The 20289-nt window shown below is 40.5% G+C and overlaps 1 protein-coding gene across 1 annotated transcript in view; it reads left to right on the top strand.

Annotated features, from left to right (window-relative positions):
* Window positions 1-290: 290 nt before the first annotated feature.
* Window positions 291-20289, top strand: part of T265_04427 (hypothetical protein) — a gene marked incomplete at both ends in the record, with an annotated part of 41960 nt that continues 21961 nt past the window's right edge. The window contains one exon of the mRNA XM_009169172.1: window positions 291-435. Within this exon, the coding sequence (XP_009167436.1) occupies window positions 291-435 (145 nt within the window). The remainder of the gene's footprint in view (window positions 436-20289) is intronic.

Genomic DNA, 20289 nt, shown 5'->3' with positions numbered 1-20289 from the left:
AAGAAATCTTCGCTGTTCATGTTTACTGGAATGACTCATAGCAAAAGTTTTTGACGAGACTGTGTTTTGGAAGACAAATCCATGACTCCAAATATATGCGATGGATACTTCTGCACTACGTCCTTGCAATAAATGGGAACCTGACGTGTCCACTTATACCGCTGCTTACAGCTATCTAACAATTAGTGATGAGCACCTGTTTCTTGATCCGTTGGAAGGTAAGTTGTACTTCACCATAGCTCATAATTAAGATAACTTCAGCTAGGTTTATTTAAACTTTGTTCGAACCAATGTTTGGGGCACAACTGCATCGTGACACGGATACTTCTGCACTACGTCCTTGCAATAAATGGGAACCTGACGTGTCCACTTATACCGCTGCTTACAGCTATCTAACAATTAGTGATGAGCACCTGTTTCTTGATCCGTTGGAAGGTAAGTTGTACTTCACCATAGCTCATAATTAAGATAACTTCAGCTAGGTTTATTTAAACTTTGTTCGAACCAACAACTGCACAACTGCGATCGTGACACGGTAGAATATATGCGTCGACAATGAACTCGTATAAGAGCAATGCATTTAAAGCTTCCACTCTTTGGTGTAGACTCACAGGAATAATTGCGCCACGGCAGGAGAATGACAGTTCGAAGAAGAGTGATGTGAATATGAGTTCTACAAAACTGGCGACCAATGATAACTTAATGCGAATCGTTTGACTTTTAATTGCGTGTAATTTGCTTGCTTACTGTGTCGGTTAATTGTTGCAAGTTATAATTGGGTGGCACATTCCCAGATTCCGTAAACTGCGAAAGAGACATTGGTAATTTTCTGGCCTAATCTCTGCACTGGAATTTGTAAACTGAACAGTTAATTGTTCCTAAGTTTGCAACGACTCAGGAAGAGAAAGTGATAATATATTGATCACAAAGTAGGATAGGATTTATGCTCGAAAGTAGTGCAGCATTCGTTTTCTCATCGCCAGTAACAGGATCAGCTGCGTGTAACCAAACTGTGTTGTACATTACTATGCTATCAACAATCATAGTAGCACGCCTGGCGAACACAAATCAAAGGATTACTTTAGCTCAGAGGTTCTGGTTTAAATATTAGCATAACCGTCATAAGTATCAGCAAATTCAAGGCTTATAGACTTGAAAATTAACAGATGCTTCGAAGTAACTGTGGAAAATGTTAGAAGTCATTCTCGTGTTTCCTGTCTTCTGACAACTTTCAGCGCATGAGCTCAACCAAGAGATCCGTGAGTGGCCGCGTGAGACCACGAAAGGCGGTGAGATTTTGCCGATTCTACGTTCACGTTATGTGCTACAGCATAGAGTAAACATTTAATAAACCAAAACCTTTTGCGTCAAAAGTGCGACACAATTTCTGTAAGAGTAAGTTTTATGACACTCTTTGATGATGACACAATTTGCAAGGTCCACAGTTCATCATGCAGGTTTAGCCAATTAATTCCCACAAATCTTACTTTGCGTTCGCAAACCAATTTAAACATACATAAAGTTTAACACAAATCAAGATATTCCCACCAGTTCACTCAAACACCATAGTATGATATTCTTTGACCGGATTCGATATGTAAAGTCTGCCTCATGTTTTAGTTTGGACAGCTGTTTGCCGTGTCGAAGTAAATTTCTTCGAGCCGGTAGTATTTGTAGGGTTGGAAAAAACTCTTTAGCAGTCCACTACCGGAGTTATTCTTTCGGAACTCATTAGCTGTGTTGAGTTCACGAATTTTCACCTAACCTTTTATTCACTTGAAAAAGGATTGAGCATACAGTGAGTCAATAGCGCTTTCACGTGTCTTTACGTGACAAGAAAAAATATGTTTGATGTTATGCATATGAGTACAAGTGAAACATTCAGACGATGTTTGTGCAACAAATTCTGTTAATCAGTATCATAGACTAGAGTTTGAAGTTTTATTTGAGTCGCACTAGCTTGATTTGCAAGAAGCGTTAAAATGAGCATGATGATACCTTTATACCAAAATGTTTTGATGAAAACGTTCTGGATTAACTTACGTTTATTTACTCCGTTCGTCACACAGGCAAAAATCCGGCTTTGATTCGCCCAGCCACCCTGGGAAAACGAAGCTGTGTTCCAGTCAGACAGTTGTGCTATTTAAGGACCTTTGTATCCAGTGAGTTATAGTGTACTCTACCAATATGTGAATGCTCTTCATCCATCAACGGGTTGAGCATGACCGTTGGAATCCTTTGACTTTCGTAGTGTAAGCACGACGTTACGCAAGCTGTGGATACTTTTGAAAAAAACACTTATTCGTAAATACTTCGCAGGCTTACGTTTCTTAAATAGTTATGTGGGCATAAAAATACCCTAATTGTTCTTCCAGATCTGATTTTGTTTTGTGTAACTCTGATGGTAATGTGTTCCTGGCGCACAGCTGACTTTAGGCGCATGCATATTGAAAAATAGCTCATGTATAATTTCGTTCAGGAAACTATTTTACTACCTTTGTCCAGATCTCATTTTGTTTTGTGTAACTCTGATGGTAATGTGTTCCTGGCGCACAGCTGACTTTAGGCGCATGCATATTGAAAAATAGCTCATGTATAATTTCGTTCAGGAAACTATTTTTACTACCTTTGAGTAAATGAACCCAAACCAAATGTTGTTAAATGCAAAGTCTAATATATTCTTCCAATCCTTCCGTAATCTTTTGAGGCAACAGGTTGACAGATAGTATTACGTAACGAAGCCATCCTCTGCGTCTTATCTTTGGTGTTTATATGGTAGATGTAAAACTTTACTCATAATTCTACAGTAATTGTAAGTGTATGAAACACTGTTTTCGTGAAGAATGAGTGGGAAACGGTAAAAAGATGGTGAGTGGTATGGTGGTTGTCATACTCGAGGAATATGTTACGAGAAAAGACGAACAAGAATATAATTTGCTGTTTTGTTCACCGAAAAAACAGATTTGTTGCTAGGCCTTGTCACCGTGTTACTCTATTAGACAATCGCTCTTGTTTGCCGTTATCCTTTTTTCACACATTTGAGACCTACTATTCTCCAGCATTAAACAGTAGAATCAGGTTAATGTGTGCTGAAACCAAAAGAAGGAACAGCATATTTTCACTAGGATAAACACTTATTTCACAGCAAAGGCGCACAATAAACTCCGTGACAGGTTTTCCAGCATAATCAAAGCCTCATTTAGGTATTGCTACTCACTAGCGTAATTGGAGTTAATGTCTTTTAACTAGTCATTTATTATTAAGCATTTCAGATGTTATCAAACAATGGGATTCCATGAGTAAATGATTGGAAGTTTAATGTGAACCACAGCCTTACACGAGCAGATGATGGCATGCATAAAGCTGCATTGAGCTTACTCTTACTTGATCTACAGAGTGGTTCTCAAACAAGTCAACTTAGTCACTCAGGTTTGCAAGCAATGAGTGCCGGGACACTGTCCTTTCATGAGTAACCAGATAGCAAATATTTAGACAGCGTAAAGTGCTATTCGTTGGAAGGCTTTCAGAATGAGTAAATTCTTCGGAACTTTGAGGGGATTTTGTCGTTCTGTGCAGTAGATCGTTTACGTCAAAGAAGATCACTTTCTGAGACATTACTGGTTGTTATGGATATGTTTGTTAACATTGTCACACACACATCACAGCTAAAAGGGTTTTGTTTGGTTGCGTGCTGTAAACTTTTCAAATTGACTAAAGGCCAGTAGCATATGATGATCGGTTGTAACTCAATGTCGAGTGGTTTCTGACTAGACATTTTCAGTCATCTTCCGGAAAAAGTTTTTATGCTACTACAGAGTGAATGACTGCTGCAGAAAACATTTGTGCTTAATAATTCAGCTGGTAGAAAGCCCAATAGTCTAGGCTAAGTTTGTAGGCGCGAAATTCTCGTTATGCACAACATAAAAAATGTTCGAAAAAATGAGTGTCTCTAGACCTAAGGTCAGAGTAGGGAGGGACTGGTAGTCCGGCACTCGCAAAAATTTCCTTGGTTAACTTAGCGGCAGAGTGTTTGCGGCGATTAGCATTGGACCGAGTGAGCGCTGTATGCTTGTATTGAGTTTAATGTCAACGTCACAAGCACCATGTTATTTTGAAAATCCTTTGAAATATTCAGAGAAAAGTTAAATATCACATGCTTTCTTTCCTGCATAATTTTCGATATACAGATGGCATTTCCTTGCAGAAAGTGATCTTCGCGTGTGAAATAGAGTAATTAACTTTGGCTGTATGTTTCGTGTCATGAGCTAATCCGTTCAAAAGTGCGACCCTTTGTCCCTATGCGATGCGCAAGTAAACAATTAAGTTTGACGCCTATTTTCCGCGAGTAAATGATTTATTTGAAAATGGCATTCTAATCTGTGGCACTTGCCTTCTCTTGTAGTCAACTTCTCGACCTCACTTGTCAACCGAGATATCCATTGTACGCGTGTCAGTTATCGTGATGCCGTTATAATCTTCAACACGGTGTGTAATAAGGTATCATTCTGTCGCTATTTGAATTAGTACTTCTATTAGGTGACTATAATTAGTTAGGTGAAACACAGTGATTGATAATACTTGGCTTTATTTGTTCTTTATAATATTTACTCAGTGCACTCAATAAAGGAACTGCAAAGTTTCAATAAAAGGAAGTCAAACGCAGTGCCGTTTTGAAATTAAATTCAGTGACGTAATCCTGATACCGGACAACAAAATACTTAACGTTTCTCTATTACGCGCACCGTTGGAGAAAAAGTAAAGTGCATGAAGCAGTTCACGAAATAAATGGTTGAATATTTTGTCGATTTTTTGGGATGGGAGTTGCTGTAAATACCAAATATTAAAGTTTCATTCACAGAAGTAGTGTAATAAAGCATCTTAATTGAGACTATACAGTTGAAAATGGCATGTTTCACTCGAACTTACTCGAAGTGCTTAACAGGGGGGTGGATTTAATCATGGCCGCGTGTTGAGGATATCGTAAGCACTTCCAGCAGTAACATGCGAGTTAACCAATTTTGTCAAACAGGCAATTATGACTTAGGCTGTGGGATCGCGACCTTTGGTTAGAGATTTAACAATGGAACAGTTAATGTGTGACTGAGTAATCAAGTGTTAAAAGCGAGCATGTTTGGGTATTTAATGAGACTTGGCGCGAAAAGCAGTATTGATATCGTCTGACGTAGTACAAGTTTGCTTAGCATTCAAATAATTCGTGGTACAACTTGCTGTTTAGTTCAATAAGATTTACTCGGTTCCTCTGAACCAAAATGTTCACCTTCACTGATCAACAAATCCTAAGACAAATGCTACCAGATGTAATTGTGATATATACGGAAGTTGATTCATTTTATTCAGATAGTTTATTTTTGCCTTATCTTTATCCTCCAACGGTAAACGATCTGTGCAGGTAATATATAGCTTGATGCAGGGTTAGTCTTCATTTGCAACGATTGAAGTGTTCTCTAGCACGTGCCTTTTGACTTTCACCGACTGACTTCTTGATCATCAGTTGTCCATTAGACAGATTGAATGACCATAGGGTAATTGCATTCTGACCGGTAATAAGCGTTTCGTTTAAATTTTCACGCACAACATTTTATCCTTTTTTGTCAGCACTTAAACGGTGGAAAATTGCGCTCTTGATCAACGTACTACTAAAATCCTAACCATATATATGTTCAAAGTGAATGCAATGAAAAGTTGTTGAAGAAAGATATATAACTCATAAGTGACATGTATGCTGAAAATTAGTCCTCAGCCTCGATAATAATGGGAGCCAAAACCACCGTTTGTCTTTCCTATTGTGACTGAATAGTTCTACTTACGCACATACCTTTTTAAATTTATATCCGAACAGATAGTAAATGCAGTCCAATCAACGGCATTCAATCCTTCGTGGGTAACCCGATTATTATGGTCACGTTTCATGATGTTTGCCTGGGAGATTGTATCGGAATACAGCCTGCTCTATAGGTAGGTCATAGCGCGCAGGTGGTGTTCGCTTTCTTCCAGTTCCTGCATTGTGTTCGAGCAGTCAGGTTCCCATCATCACAGATCGTTACCGACATAATGAGAAAAGGTTTGCGTTTACTTTCACCATGGTTGTTTTTTTTACCTTTGGTTTGCTAATACTAGTATGTCCAATCACGTACCCAATTTACTGCTGCAGAACAAATGGTGAAATTGTAGCTTATCGAACACTTTCAGTTAGGTTAAGCCTTCTTGCTTGAAGTCTGCCTAACCATTTCAGCTGTTTGTAAATAAAGATGCTCTCGATTTTGTATATTTTTGCCATCTGGAGGATTTAAGTAAGTGAGCGACAATGTATGCACCTAATTCTTAGCGGAAACTGCGGGTAGAACACCGTGATAGCATACCGCCTATGTATCCCTGTCATGCAAACTGTAGTACGGTGTACCGCAATGTTTATATTTATTCAGAAATACCAATCACTCCTAACACAACGCTAGCCTTCGATCTTCATGAGTTCGCCGATGGAATTCAAAAGTTTTCTAGAAGACTAAGCTCCTTTACATTGACCAGGGTGAGCATTCAAGTCTCCCGTTGATTAATGATCGTCGTTGCTGGGTATTGACTAAAAAGTTTCGGATATCTGAGGGTAAAACTGGTTTCCTTCTCCTAAGAATGATACGTCGTGAGTGCTCATTAGCTTAGCCAAACCCATTCCTGCAATCTGAATTCGAATTTTCATTACTATTTGATTACGGCTTGGCTCACCAACAATCGTTGGTGAGTTGCAAGCTTCTGTACACTGCAACTCTCACTCTGTGTTTTCGCCGACTGTATTTTGTGGCTACCGTGGAAAAGAATTTTAACGTGCACCATTTCCAATTGGGTTTGCTCGTTTCCCATATTCTGCCAATCTTGTCTCATTCAACGCGTTGTCTCCACCATACGACTTGAGTACCTTGACGAGCGTTATCCGATTTCAGGCCTATCACTCCTTTTATCCAGTGCGGTCATGTGCTTCAGGTTGCAAGCCTAAGTTACCGAGAGATGCCCATTCATACTAAAAATGCTTTTGGGTTAAATCGTTTATTGAATCCCTAGAATGTGGGTCTTAATAGGCTTGCCATATACCACTCTGAGTTTCCGCAGTTCTTGTCTGGCCAGCAAGATGGTGAGCGGTAGGGTTTAGTTGAGCAGAAATTCTAAAGGCTAGTGACCCAATGGTCTGGACGTTTTGGTTATGGGAATATGTCCCAGAGATGGGACGCTGAGTGGATGCCTCCCCGCATTAACGCTGCGCACAAAAAGGCGTTTTCTTAGTTGCACCATGCTCATGGATCTTAGGAGTGTTCTAACTCTTGGTAAATCAGACATCACAGTCTACCGCAGGACGGCCGAGTTGTGCGGTTGTTAGGGAGTAATTGTGAAATCATTGTTTCTCGAATAAGGACAACATAATTGGGTCTACAAATAAGGAAATGCTGGCAACATTGGGGAAACACTTCACATTCTCACAGTCCTGCCCAAACAAATGGTACTAACCTATCCTCAAACCGTTCTATGGTATAAAAAATGCCAACAGACTCGCCGCGACGTCCGCACCGTCTGCAATTTATACTAACAAAGACAGATGAGTGACGCTTCCGACAACCTTGGTTCATCATGAAGGATAGTATACACTCTACCCCTAAAAACCAAGGAAGGTCTTAGGTACCGTTTACCCTAAACATATGGATACTGCTGGAACCCCTTTCAACGGAGTAATTGGGTTTTCCAATCCATGTAAATGGCGATTTGCCATCAGGTTTGTATAATCTCACCCTCAGAATACTTCGGCAGTTCAGTACAAAATACCTACCATTCAAGGGATCCACCAACACATACACCTCGATTGCGAATCTCACACGTATTAGTTATCCCAAAGTTAGGACCACCTGAGCGATTGAGACAAAGTACTGTCATCTATTTTTCTCCCCGATGAACTACCAAACGGCAGCCTTCTTCAATTATTTCCACATTTCTATACAAAGAAAACTATTTAGAAGCTAAATTTCTATTACGTGTGTTTCTTTTTGTCACCCTTCAGCTGGTCACCTCTGTCTTCCGAAGTCTCCGCGGTTTGCTATTAGTTGAAAAAAGTAGGTTCACCAAAGAGGATGCGGAATCATTTGATTATTTGTACTTGTTTAACTAGAATGGACGAACGTTTTAGTGGCAATCTTCCGTTCAGAGTCTTAATGGCTCGCAGCGAGATCCTTATCCTTAAAAAATGTTCTTTGTGCCAGTCGATCAGGTTGCTGAACTGGCAGTGACCCAGCTGGGTTACCATCTAAAGGACGCATGTGTCAATGGTTATGGGATAGGTAGAAGATGCTCTTCTTCAGCACTGAACCACAAGCTGCCTAAAGCAGTAGTTTAAAGCTACTGTGCTGGTGGTGGTTACGCCATCATGAAGATCAGTAGTCGAGAAAAGGTAACCAAAACCCGTGGTGTCTGAGAACATAAGATCACGCTACTCTCATTCTATTAATTTTGATTCGCTGATGAAATTCTCCCACCTCCAGACTATTACATGGCCAACCATTTTCCTTTTTGATTGGTGATAATCAATCCGACGATGATAACTCCCAAAGGGAATAAGTCCTCTGCACTTGTTGACCATTTTGAGCTCTCTGGGTGAGTGCGACACATATTGAAAGTGCTTTATGTTGACTGTTTTCCGTTAGTATGCAACTGTAAATTTATGTTTCACGTGCGAATTTCGATTTGCATTTATTGCCGTGAGCAGCGTAGAGAGATGTCGATCCTGACTCTCTACAACGAACTTTCCCATACTTTTCACTTCAGACACCATTGTGCTCTTTGCAGTCGATTCATGATGAAGGACTGAAAAAGTACCTGTGTATTCTCTGGACCACTACTCATTCATTCATATTTTTCGTGCTTTTTGTCCACCGATATTGTTTTGCCTTCCAGTCTAAGAGAACTGTAGCAGTAATTTCAACAGTGGTAAGACGCTTTGTGATTCTACACATCCAGGCTCTCAAAATGAACAATTACTCTCTAATTCGGTTTATTTGTTACATGTGAAAACACCTTTCCACCAGACTTGAGTTTCGTCTACCTGTGTTACATCGCAACAACTTACCGGATTCCTTACCTCATTACAGGCCCACACTTTGTCCCAGCAAGGTCCATCCCTTTCAGTCATATACACTTCAGCTAGTGCGGATGTTAAAAATACACTGTGTTCTTCTGAATAACTTTTGGCGCCGCTAAATGGACCAGTGGCCCAATTTGAAGCAAAGATATTTGTAACCCTATCAGTAGCGCATTACTTCTGAAGACATCTGTAGTTCATCCACCATGCACGTAATAAACGGAAATGTTTGAGAACCACGACCATCACTCGATGGGTGAGAGCAACCCGCTTGACCGCGCTGAAATGAGAATTGGGCAGATCAGTACCATCAAATGTTGGGGAATATCGAGGGAATAAGGCGGTCTTACAGCTTCTAGCATACCATACAAAACCATTTTATCCGGAGATTCATTGCCATCTTTTAAAGTCGCCGCTGGTCAAGGTCCATGATGCACGATGAATAAATTGTTAGCGGAACGGCGTGGATGCTTTTTCAACCAAAAGCTAACTTGGAGAAAGTTAGGCATATATATGAAGTCATACGCAATGAATGAGAAAGGAGCAGATTTTTTCATGACATCCGATTGTGTACCGAAACTTGATGATAATGCATCGGCACCTACCATCACTCATAGTTAACGTAATTTGTATAATATCATGATCTCATATTGAGAATAAAATTTATGTTGACCGACATCTAAAAAGCTTGTTGAACGTGATGCATCTAGAATACGTAGACAGACATCTGAACGGAAATATTGCGTTTTTTACTACTGAGTGAACTGTGGGACCAAGCGATGGTCAACCAAGAAGGCAGCATTGTTTTCTGACAGTTATATATGCAACCATCTCAAGCTGGATGTCACAACAGGAAAATTATGATCAGTTTTTCCAAGTAAGAAACAAAAATCAAAATTTACTTCACAGTATCACAAACCTTTGTATTCCATAAATCTGCTCACATGCTCTTCCTCTGAACCTTCCTATTATGTTGTTTGCTTCGTTGGCTATTTTGAAAACATCTTGAGCAGTTCAAAAAAGAAGCCGGAGAAATTGTGAATGTTGCTGTAACGTAAACAACATTTTCCAAAGCAATTTGTGCATTCAAGTGAGCGTGAAATTTATGTTTTCGGGGATCGGGCTCACACAGCATGCAACGAAGAAATGCATGTATACGTTTTAAACGTAGCGCACACACGTTTCCCCCTGATGGTTGATTTTGCTTCCTCTCTAACTAGCGAAACAACAATTTTGGGGTTGTGAAAACGAATGAACTGAGGATGCTGTTTGTACAGATCCGTGAAAAAACATGAACCTTCAGGCGAATGCAAGTTGTCTATTCTACGTCTACGCCGGTAGTGCAAAATCTTTGTAACACACGTAACATAAATAGTCCACTAGTTTCCCGCACTGATGTACACGGAATCACACGCCGTTGAAGGATTCGCCACCCAGTCCTAATCGATTTTTGCCACGAAGATATATGGTTGGATTAACTAATTCTTCAGACAAACCAGCATGTCTATTGCATTTACCAGACAAAATCGGAAGATTGAACGCCGTTTTAGTTGTTGGGACAAAAGCAATTTTGTTAAAAAATCAGCCTGAAAAGCACGAATGTTTCCTCCGCTCAACTTCGTTTGGTCTTCCTTAAAGACAAGCGCGTTTAGCTTCAACTAACTGTAATTTTGCAAGCAAAACGTTGCTTCAGGACAGATAAACTTTCTGATATTTCTACGAAGGAGAATAACTCCCACAAACGCCACAGGTGCTTTTCTGCTTCGTGTCACTCCACTGTTGGGTTCCATAAAAATACAAGCTGTTGTTTACGCATGAGAATTGCTAAGGCCACTTAGACAGAATAACCTTAAAGCCAAACGTCACTTCGAACTCTATTAAATCAGTCATCCACACGTGATTGCATTTGTCTACCACCATTATCATATAAGTTTCTTTGTTTCTCATGCCGACTGTCACTGGCTGTGCTTCTTGGTGACAGTATGGTTTTGTTTCCAAGACAGTGGTGGTATATTGCAATTTATCATGGTACTGAAGAAATCAATGTTAGTCCTAGAGGTGGAATGGCAGTATTTCTGTTTACTTCTTATCAAGTTATGTGAAAAAAGTGCCAACAAATCGTCCCTTTCCTGTCGCCAATTCCAGAGTGGTTGATGTAAAGTTCGACCATCACGCCCAGACACACTATGATTTACCCACTCGTCTCTCATTCAACTTACAGACCAAGCTTATATTTGAAATTAACTCTCGGAAGAGTAAAAAGATTGAAACTTTCAATTCCCCAGAGGATCCAGCACTAATCAGGTGATAGTCTCACTTATTTATGCACCACTGAACAAAGATTTCACAAAGAATAAAAGTTTACCTGATTACATTTTAGTGTGCCGTTGGTAGCTAGAAGCAACGCAGAAAGGTTCAAACGTACGAACTGTAAGTAATTTTCTTCTGAATAGCTGTTAACAGTTGGGTTACGCAATATTTTTTCAACTCGATTAACAGGCCAACAAATAATGGATACGGGTTAAACATCTTTGACGGATTTATCTATTGGAGATGATAAGTTCTTATCCTACAAGTAGTGTGAGTGTGTGATATTCCTCTGTAAAAAAGAGTTTCTATAAACCAAAAGCTTATGCGATAACGATTCTTCAAAACATAAAACACTAAGGAGGACGCGGAACCTGACCTCTTGTGGAGATGGCTTATCCCCGGGGAATAATACAATATGTGGTGAGTGTTCAAGAAGGCTGTGTGGCAATCTATGAACCTCACGGACGTTCTACCCGACCAGCTAGTACTTGGAAAATGTTAGACCAGCTGTTGTTGTTCCTCTAAATGGTGTTTGCTTCAATTCGCTTTGACAGATTTGTCAAGGGATCACTGCGTGTTGGGTTGAGAAAGCCACCAAACCACTGGGCTAGGTGGACTGTTGGTTGGACACGGACCCCCTGATATGGTTGTAAGCGATTATATCCGCTGTAATACGATAAATAAGCAAAATCTGAAACTCCTCAGACGAGGAATTATCCACAGTACGCACCAAAATATAGGCTGTTGAATCTGCAAAGAGCTACAAAAAGCCCATCAAACTACAAGCTCACTTGGAATCAACTTTGGTATTTTGCGTTTATTGGCCTTTAAGGTTGTTATAAGACATTCGCCACAGTCAGTTATGTCTTGAACTTTGACCGATTCCACGCAATTCATTCTCTGTAATCTGTAACTTCCCTTCAAAATCCCTAGGTCTGACCGCGTGCATTTTTCTCGTTGACAGGCGAGGCGAAGTAAACAGCGCGCTGCTGCATGGATTGCGTATGTTTTGATACCCACCAACTGCCTTATCATACTAAGGTTCAGTGGCACAGCCGTGATGAAGCTGTCACAGTTTGACTATCTCTGAAGTGCAATTGATACATCGTGGTGCTTGGGGTTTTCCAGCGCACTCACATACAGTTTGGTCTATGATCTGCGTGAAATTTCAAAGTTAGCTTTACCACACGTGTGCAGCGAAACGCTTCTATAGCATCCGTCAGGAGGATACGTCATCAGAGAAGTGGACAACGTGGAGTTTTGTCGTTTAAGACTTATCAGTGGAGTCACACGTACATCACTCACGTATATCAACATCAGTGGCTTTAGTAGTTTGCAGACGGTTAACTAAACCTACTGCAAGCTGCTAACCTAAAGGTATGGTCACTGTGAAGCCGTTTCTCTATGCGGCATTCAGTGATATGATGGCTTCATTGGAGAGTGAAAAGTGGATGAATATCAATACAAAGGAGCTTCCACCGAATGGTCCATCTTCGAAACCTGTTGTTGTTGTGGGTTACTGAAAATTCTGCGCAGACTTAAGCAATCTACAGAACGAAACACAAGATCCAATATGAGGCATTTGCTCTTAAACACCAAAGTACACCAGGCACTCCCCATGGTAATGACTTTCTATCTACACACCTGCGTGGGATGGTGCCGCATTCCATTCAGTACTAGCTGAACCACGGTAAACAGACGCAATGTTTCATAGAAAGAGTAAAATTGTGGACAAGAAATATCATGAAAAGCGGGGTTTTGCTGCGTCCACTTGTTCACTAATAAGACGGTCGTTTATATGCAGTAAACACACCGATAGGAGGAGGGCACTGGAAGTCGTTATTTCGCTGACCCAGTGGTGAATTACAAAAGTTGACTTCAAGTTCGTGCTTCTTGTGTCTTTCTGCACTAACGATATGTATTATTCAGTTTTTATAGGATATGTCACAATAATTTTTATCAAAGAACTCGTACACTGGGAGCATCTTTGGATGAGAGTCAATGACATGAATGTCTGATAGGGGTTGGTATACCGCGCTAGTCACCACTGATTGTCAGTACTTGCCTGCTTTACACGTTATTTCACGCTCCCAGGATGCTAACGTCACAACTCGACCAAAATGTTGCCCTTTCTTAGTGAAGATTTTGGCGTTGCGTGTGACTTGGTGGAACAAGTCTTTAAAAGCTCATGAATGTATTATGCTGTTACCCGACATTTTGGGATCATACAGCCTAAAGAATCTTCTAAGTGTTCCTTATCCTCCTGGTCAGCTCCAATTTCCGTATTGACTCTGTTCCTTCCAGTACCATTGAAACAGCTGTTTAATTAATGACAGACATCATATTTCTAAACTGACCTGACCGTTTCGAATTGAACTTTTCTTACTACAATTGGTAAGGGTACTACTTCACCAATACAACCCTCCGCCCAGTCTGTTTGAGCTACATGACCTCAATTCACACCGCACATGAGCACTAGGTTTATTGGTCTCGTTTATCATTTTAATACCCTAATAACCAACATGATGAATTGTCAAGTATATTTGAATAATTCTAAGCGTTTGGCTGTGGACCCGTCTCATTAATTTTTCCATTATGATCTTCCAGATATCATTCTATATTTTTACTGGACAGCCAACAGCCTTAGTCGCATGCGTCAAATGGTGAGAGTTCCCTACAGATTTTTTAACTTGGAATTTTGTTGTAGCATTTTGTCTAAAAACTCCATTGTCAGCGTCCCCATGGTACCGCTGATCAACAATCATCTGGTATACGTTTAGGATGGTCAACTTTCAATGACAATGACTTCATCGAATTATGGAACCAGTGTCTGTATTTCCTTTGATCAACATGGAGCTCATTTGGCATTGATTTTGGTGCATCTAAGGACTGTTGGTTTTCAGTAAAACAAAAAGGCTTTGTTCACGGTTGACGTTTAGGTGGCGTTTCTCTTCGGTCACTGGAGAATGTTCTGTGTTCAAGTAAAGAAGTAAAGTAATCTGTCCTGAATTAAATCTCCCTAATTTCTCTATCATCTCTATGTATAGCGTGCACGAAGAAAAATAAAGAAACGCAGTGCAGTCCAATAGTGTATGGAGGGGTGCCGGTTCGGAGTACGAAAATGTATCCTTGAGTAACATCTCCCATTTCCACAGTTAGACTGGGTTTATTCGACTGACGCAATGAGAATAGGAACGCAAGATTTGTTTGTGTTGCTTGCTAAAAGAGAATTCAGCCTCAAGTCGCAGGTATGGGCAGCTGGTCACTGACGGTGTTTTCTCTGGATACTTTTACCATATTGTGGTCAAGTAGCTGTGGCATTAGCATAAGACAAATTCGTGAATTCTGCGTGTGATATCTCCGTAGTTGTGGCGGAAGTGCGCCCATTCCAATTCATCGTGTACGAAAAATGCGGCTTAAAACAGTTGTAAGATGTGACATTCAGTTGTCTTATTCTTACTGTATTAAATTATTCTAAGGCCTAAATTCAGCGACCTGGACCGACGCATAAATGTACAATGAAAGCCCACAAAACAGGCTTGGACGCCAATGCCTAAATTTAACCGAGAAGTATGTCCAATTCAGGAGCAAACAATGTTAGCATTTCGGTATCATTTTACTCCCTTAAATATCACCAACATAATATACTGAACAAGCAAAAGTCATGGTTTTTGGCAGTTAGGGACCGAAACAGAGGCACAGGAATTTCAGTTCGCCCATTAACTAGGTCATTCACATTTTAGTTTACGTTGAAAAGTTTTGGGAAAAGAACACAGTGGATTTGGTGACGTCACAAGTGTCATTAGTTCGCAAACTGTGTGCACCTAGAAAACGTGACAATGAAAGACGAGGCATATTACGACGTTGAACGCAGTGTGGAATAGCGGAATCAGCCGTAGTACTTCTTGAAAGTTTGCACCCTGACGACCGAGACCTAAATTCTCGTTCACTAACACACAACGTTTGCTCTTCGCACCGTGATATGCTGTGGACGTTTGCTTTTTTGACTTGTTTTAACGGGACCTGATTCACGCGTTTTCACAGAATAACTTGTACAGGAGCCCCTCGTCACCAACACATCAAAGGCACTAGGTAAATTGGTTTTGCATACCTTTTCGTCACATGAACGGCATTGGGTTTGTGACATTGAAGCAAATGTCATACCTGAAACTGCCACGCGATGTGACGGATCTTAACCCAAAGATGAAACTCCTAGCGTGCACATGACTTGACATTATGCAAACCGAATGAATCTATCTTTATCTGAATCTATGTCAGTTAAATGCACAATAGTCAATCATTTTTTATGAGTTTTGATAGGCTCTATTGTCAGATTTTAAGATTGGTCAGAACATCGATAGAAAACTTTCCAACTTGACTTTATTTCTATTGTTCAATTTGTCAACAGGATCAACGCGGCAACCATGCAGAGCCGTTTACTCACCAGTGAATGAATTGTGGACGGAAGGACTTTGTTGCTTACGCTCAGTAGAAATCGATGTCCCGTATAATAATCCTAGTTAACTACTCAGCAGTGAAAACAAAATCTATTGTATTGACGAAATGCTTCAGCATTTTCAATCTTTGATTGGTGCTCCCTTTGTTCTGATACCCTTGATTCTGGTATGATTGCAAGCATCCGTTTCTTGGATATTGGGGTATTCAGATGACATTCACCAGTCGGCCGAGTGGATCAGTTCGAAAATTTTGATCAACTGACCGTGGGCCAGATGAATAAGGAAGGTACGGTGGAAGGTGGAGCTGACTGAATTCGTAGGAGTTCCCGTCCAAATAACGCTGACTGATGAGCCAGTAGTGATGGTTTGTAGGCATTCATGTAAAATTTCCACTTTTGTTTGAAAATGGATAAGGTTTGATATCGCTTTTGGTAGTCAGTAGAATTTTAAAAATATATCAATTACTCCTACTCCTGCAAATTCATCTTAGTTAATTTAGGGGTGTTGTAGAAGTTGTATGGTGAAATGACTAGTGCCATGCTATGAGGCAGGTAATTTCAGAACGTTAATTAATCAATTACGCACAAGGGCGTGTAATAGGCGCCGTTGGAAAACTAAGTTAAAGTACAAAGGAAAATCGAACTCGCGCGGACTCTAGGATATACTGTGACGGGCGAAAGTTGAGTAAAGCATGTTATCTGCATGTCAGCAGTGTCTTTGTATTTTCAAAAAGTCTCATTGAGGCGAAAGCAAGTGTCATCATGGCCAGATGTCAACTGTGGACAATTTTGATGAATGTAGTCGAAAGGTTAATAAATAAAGAGGTTGAGAGATACACTCTCACACCATTAGTGAAGGCTCTAAGTGCCATCATGTGCACTTAATGCAACTGTCGCCTTGGTTTCATACTGGCATATAGTGGTTGGCTTTCCAAGTGTACACAAAATAAGTGTCTATACAGACATATGGACAAAGAGATCGGCAGAAGTGGTGACAGCCTGCAACGTCGTAAACGCTAACAAAGCTAACCCGCTTTTCTCCCATGTGTGACGACAAAGGTTCGTACATACCATCCTGCCCTATATTCTGTTTATGATTTTTAGAAGGGACTGCACGTAGCTGACTTATAATACCCGGCTACAAGGACTGGGATTGTGAGTTGACTGATGAAGTACTCGGCGGAAATAACTGGCTGGGTCAAATGAACAGTCAAGTTGTGTGCTTGGCGCTGCCATTTTCTTTTCCGTCATCGACGATATGTTGGGTAAAAAGAGGAAACTATGTTTAGTGCCACTTTAATGAAATGGCGTTGCGATTTTTTGTATGCTGCGTGCTGCACAGCATTTATATTATTCTGAAACTGATTTGTTCTAAACTTGGCCCCGGTTTTTCCTTTTATTCATGATTTTAATTTGACTCAGTTGCAAACTACTCCATCTCATCAGGTGACTATTACAATCGTATAATTATAGTGAGGCCCCAATCCACGTAGACTGTGGGCATTTATATCAAATTAGGTGGGTGCCGAAGATTCACAAAAAGTTTCTTGAATAACACACCCGTAACACTGATGCCTGATTCTGGTTATTATTCTCACCGAGGGACGCAGCGTTTGATGTTTCCAAAGTCACAACTGATGTCCCTGCATGCGGCTGAACGCACTGCCTTTTCCTTCTGTATTCCTAAGCTACTGAGCAATGCGCCCAGGTAAACATTCTGCCAGATTACCAAGTCAGTTTTATTCATCTTTCTATATTTAAGTAGGAATAGTGGTTCCCGGTGTTTAAGTGATCCAGAATAGTACGAGATCATGAACGGGTCTAGTATCAATGAAACTTTGACTGTAGTAAGCTTGAAACAAACAATGGAAAACACGTTAGTGAAATTCTTTAATTAAACTTGCACAAGCAGGCGCAACAGTGCATCAATACACCAACGTTTTTCAAGAAACGAGAATGCTCACTTTAGAGATGCATCGTTGTCCGAATATTATTGACCAGTTTTGTCGGTCTTATGTCACGTGTTGCGATGGCTTTGTAAGTTTTACTAGGACAAACCACCCACCTAAAAAAGATGGTTCTTTATGACAATCGGAATCATGTACACAGCTGAGGCTGAATATCTCGTTTGTGATACTTTTTTCAACGAAATGTTTCGCACGAGCTGTGCTTCATGTTTCAGCTGGTTTCATTGACAATAGTTAGGGTTTTAGTTCAGTTTTTTTTAAACCAACTACTTAGACAAATGATCCTACAATTTGAGTTCTAGCAGAACGTAAGTTTGAAAGAAATTCGAGGGTTGCGCCTATCTGATGGGCCTCAGGAAGAGCAAAATCAGCCGCAGGCTGTTGAACGGTTTTTAGAAACCTTATGACTAGTTTTCCTTGGAAAAAATTTACATTTCTAATTCTCAAATAGTGTGTGGAGTAGATGATGGCCCACTTATGAAAGTAGACTGCAAGAATACGACTGAGATACTGACTTATAAATTCAGGCTCAACCTCCTCTTTGTTATACTGGACTACTATTCCAAAATGGATTGTAGTTTTTGACAGCTGATACAACTGATAGCTTCTCTTCAAATGATATGCATGGGATCCACTGTCATATACCAACATTTTTTGTATCTTGGCATGAGGCGTGGTTTATTTTCTGGTGTTTTTGATTATAGTTACCATTTTGGAACCAAAATGTCAGCGAAATTGTAAGAATGGGTATAAGTCCATTATTGATAAGCGCATGTTCATGCCTGTTCAGAATTGGTTTCCGTATGGATGTTATCCGGTGTTCAGTTTGACCCTGGAGTCTACTCGGTTTAAGCAAATTTTTGGTAGTCAGGTTTCCATTTAAAGGGTAATGAATCAGTGTAAAGGCCACAGTTTAAGAGATACCTTTAACGGCTAGGAACTTTTAAATGTGTTTTTTAAATAGGGTACATTGCGAAAAGTGGTGTAGGAGTGAATGGATGAAAACGTCTTGGTCATGCAGAACCTGAATTTAGATTACTGAGCAACATGGATTTGTATCGGTGGTTAAGGCAAGCTCGTTATATCTAAATTTTTGGTAGTCAGGTTTCCATTTAAAGGGTAATGAATCAGTGTAAAGGCCACAGTTTAAGAGATACCTTTAACGGCTAGGAACTTTTAAATGTGTTTTTTAAATAGGGTACATTGCGAAAAGTGGTGTAGGAGTGAATGGATGAAAACGTCTTGGTCATGCAGAACCTGAATTTAGATTACTGGGCAACATGCATTTGTATCGGTGGTTAAGGCAAGCTGCATCGTTATATCTGAGACTGAGTAAGACGGGTTCCATGCGAAATCCAATGAAGACTATAGAAAAGCTATATAAAGAGTGAACTTGGAGCGACTTCACCATACCTTGGGCGTACTTCTCAGTGCGGCTGCGACCAGTATTGCGACAAATTCAAATGCCTCCACATAAACCGTACAAAGAACAACCATGGGTGCAGTGTGAGCAGATGAGAGCATGCATTAGCGTTATTCAGGAACAGGGGATCTTCCTCTTGGCTTGTGGTTTTCACGAGAGACAACCGAATCTCTCGTTCATGGTATTTTGCGCCTACCTGAGGAGCCCCAAGAAGGGTCGGTCGTGGGACTTCACCATACCTTGGGCGTACTTCTCAGTGCGGCTGCGACCAGTATTGCGACAAATTCAAATGCCTCCACATAAACCGTACAAAGAACAACCATGGGTGCAGTGTGAGCAGATGAGAGCATGCATTAGCGTTATTCAGGAACAGGGGATCTTCCTCTTGGCTTGTGGTTTTCACGAGAGACAACCGAATCTCTCGTTCATGGTATTTTGCGCCTACCTGAGGAGCCCCAAGAAGGGTGAAACCGGTCGTGGGCTGTCGAAGAGCTTTCAGCAACTTTGTGAGTAGTTTCCTTTATGAAAACTTCTTTTCCACTTGTCAGTTTGTTCTAGTTCAGGTATCTCCGAACTATGCCTCGTGAACTGGACACTCCCACAGCTACTTGGTACCGGAGCTAAGGCCATCTCTTCCTTATTCCAGAAAAAGTAACATCATCTACTTTACATGCGCTAAAAAGTTTGATAGGTGTTCACCTCTTAAAAGTTGGTTTTTGATGTAATGCGACAATTTATTCAAATCTGTGGTAGGGAAACAACTTAGCTGATAGTTCATTTGAATGAACGCTGGACACGGTTTATTGGTTTTCAGTGCACTTGTTGGATGACTTCCGACACGAAACCAAGGCACTTACTCAACAAAGGCATAAAATTACACTGCAATACATTATACTTGAGAGTCTTTTCCTGTAAAAGCGTCCGTGCTTTGTGCTTTTTAGGTCCTAAATAAGCCTGTAGTGTTTGGACACGCCGTGGTAAGTGGTTCAGCATTTTTACC

The sequence above is a fragment of the Opisthorchis viverrini genome (assembly GCF_000715545.1).
Source record: "Opisthorchis viverrini unplaced genomic scaffold opera_v5_73, whole genome shotgun sequence".
NCBI lineage: Eukaryota > Metazoa > Platyhelminthes > Trematoda > Opisthorchiida > Opisthorchiidae > Opisthorchis > Opisthorchis viverrini.
This window is presented reverse-complemented; position numbering and strand designations above follow the sequence as displayed.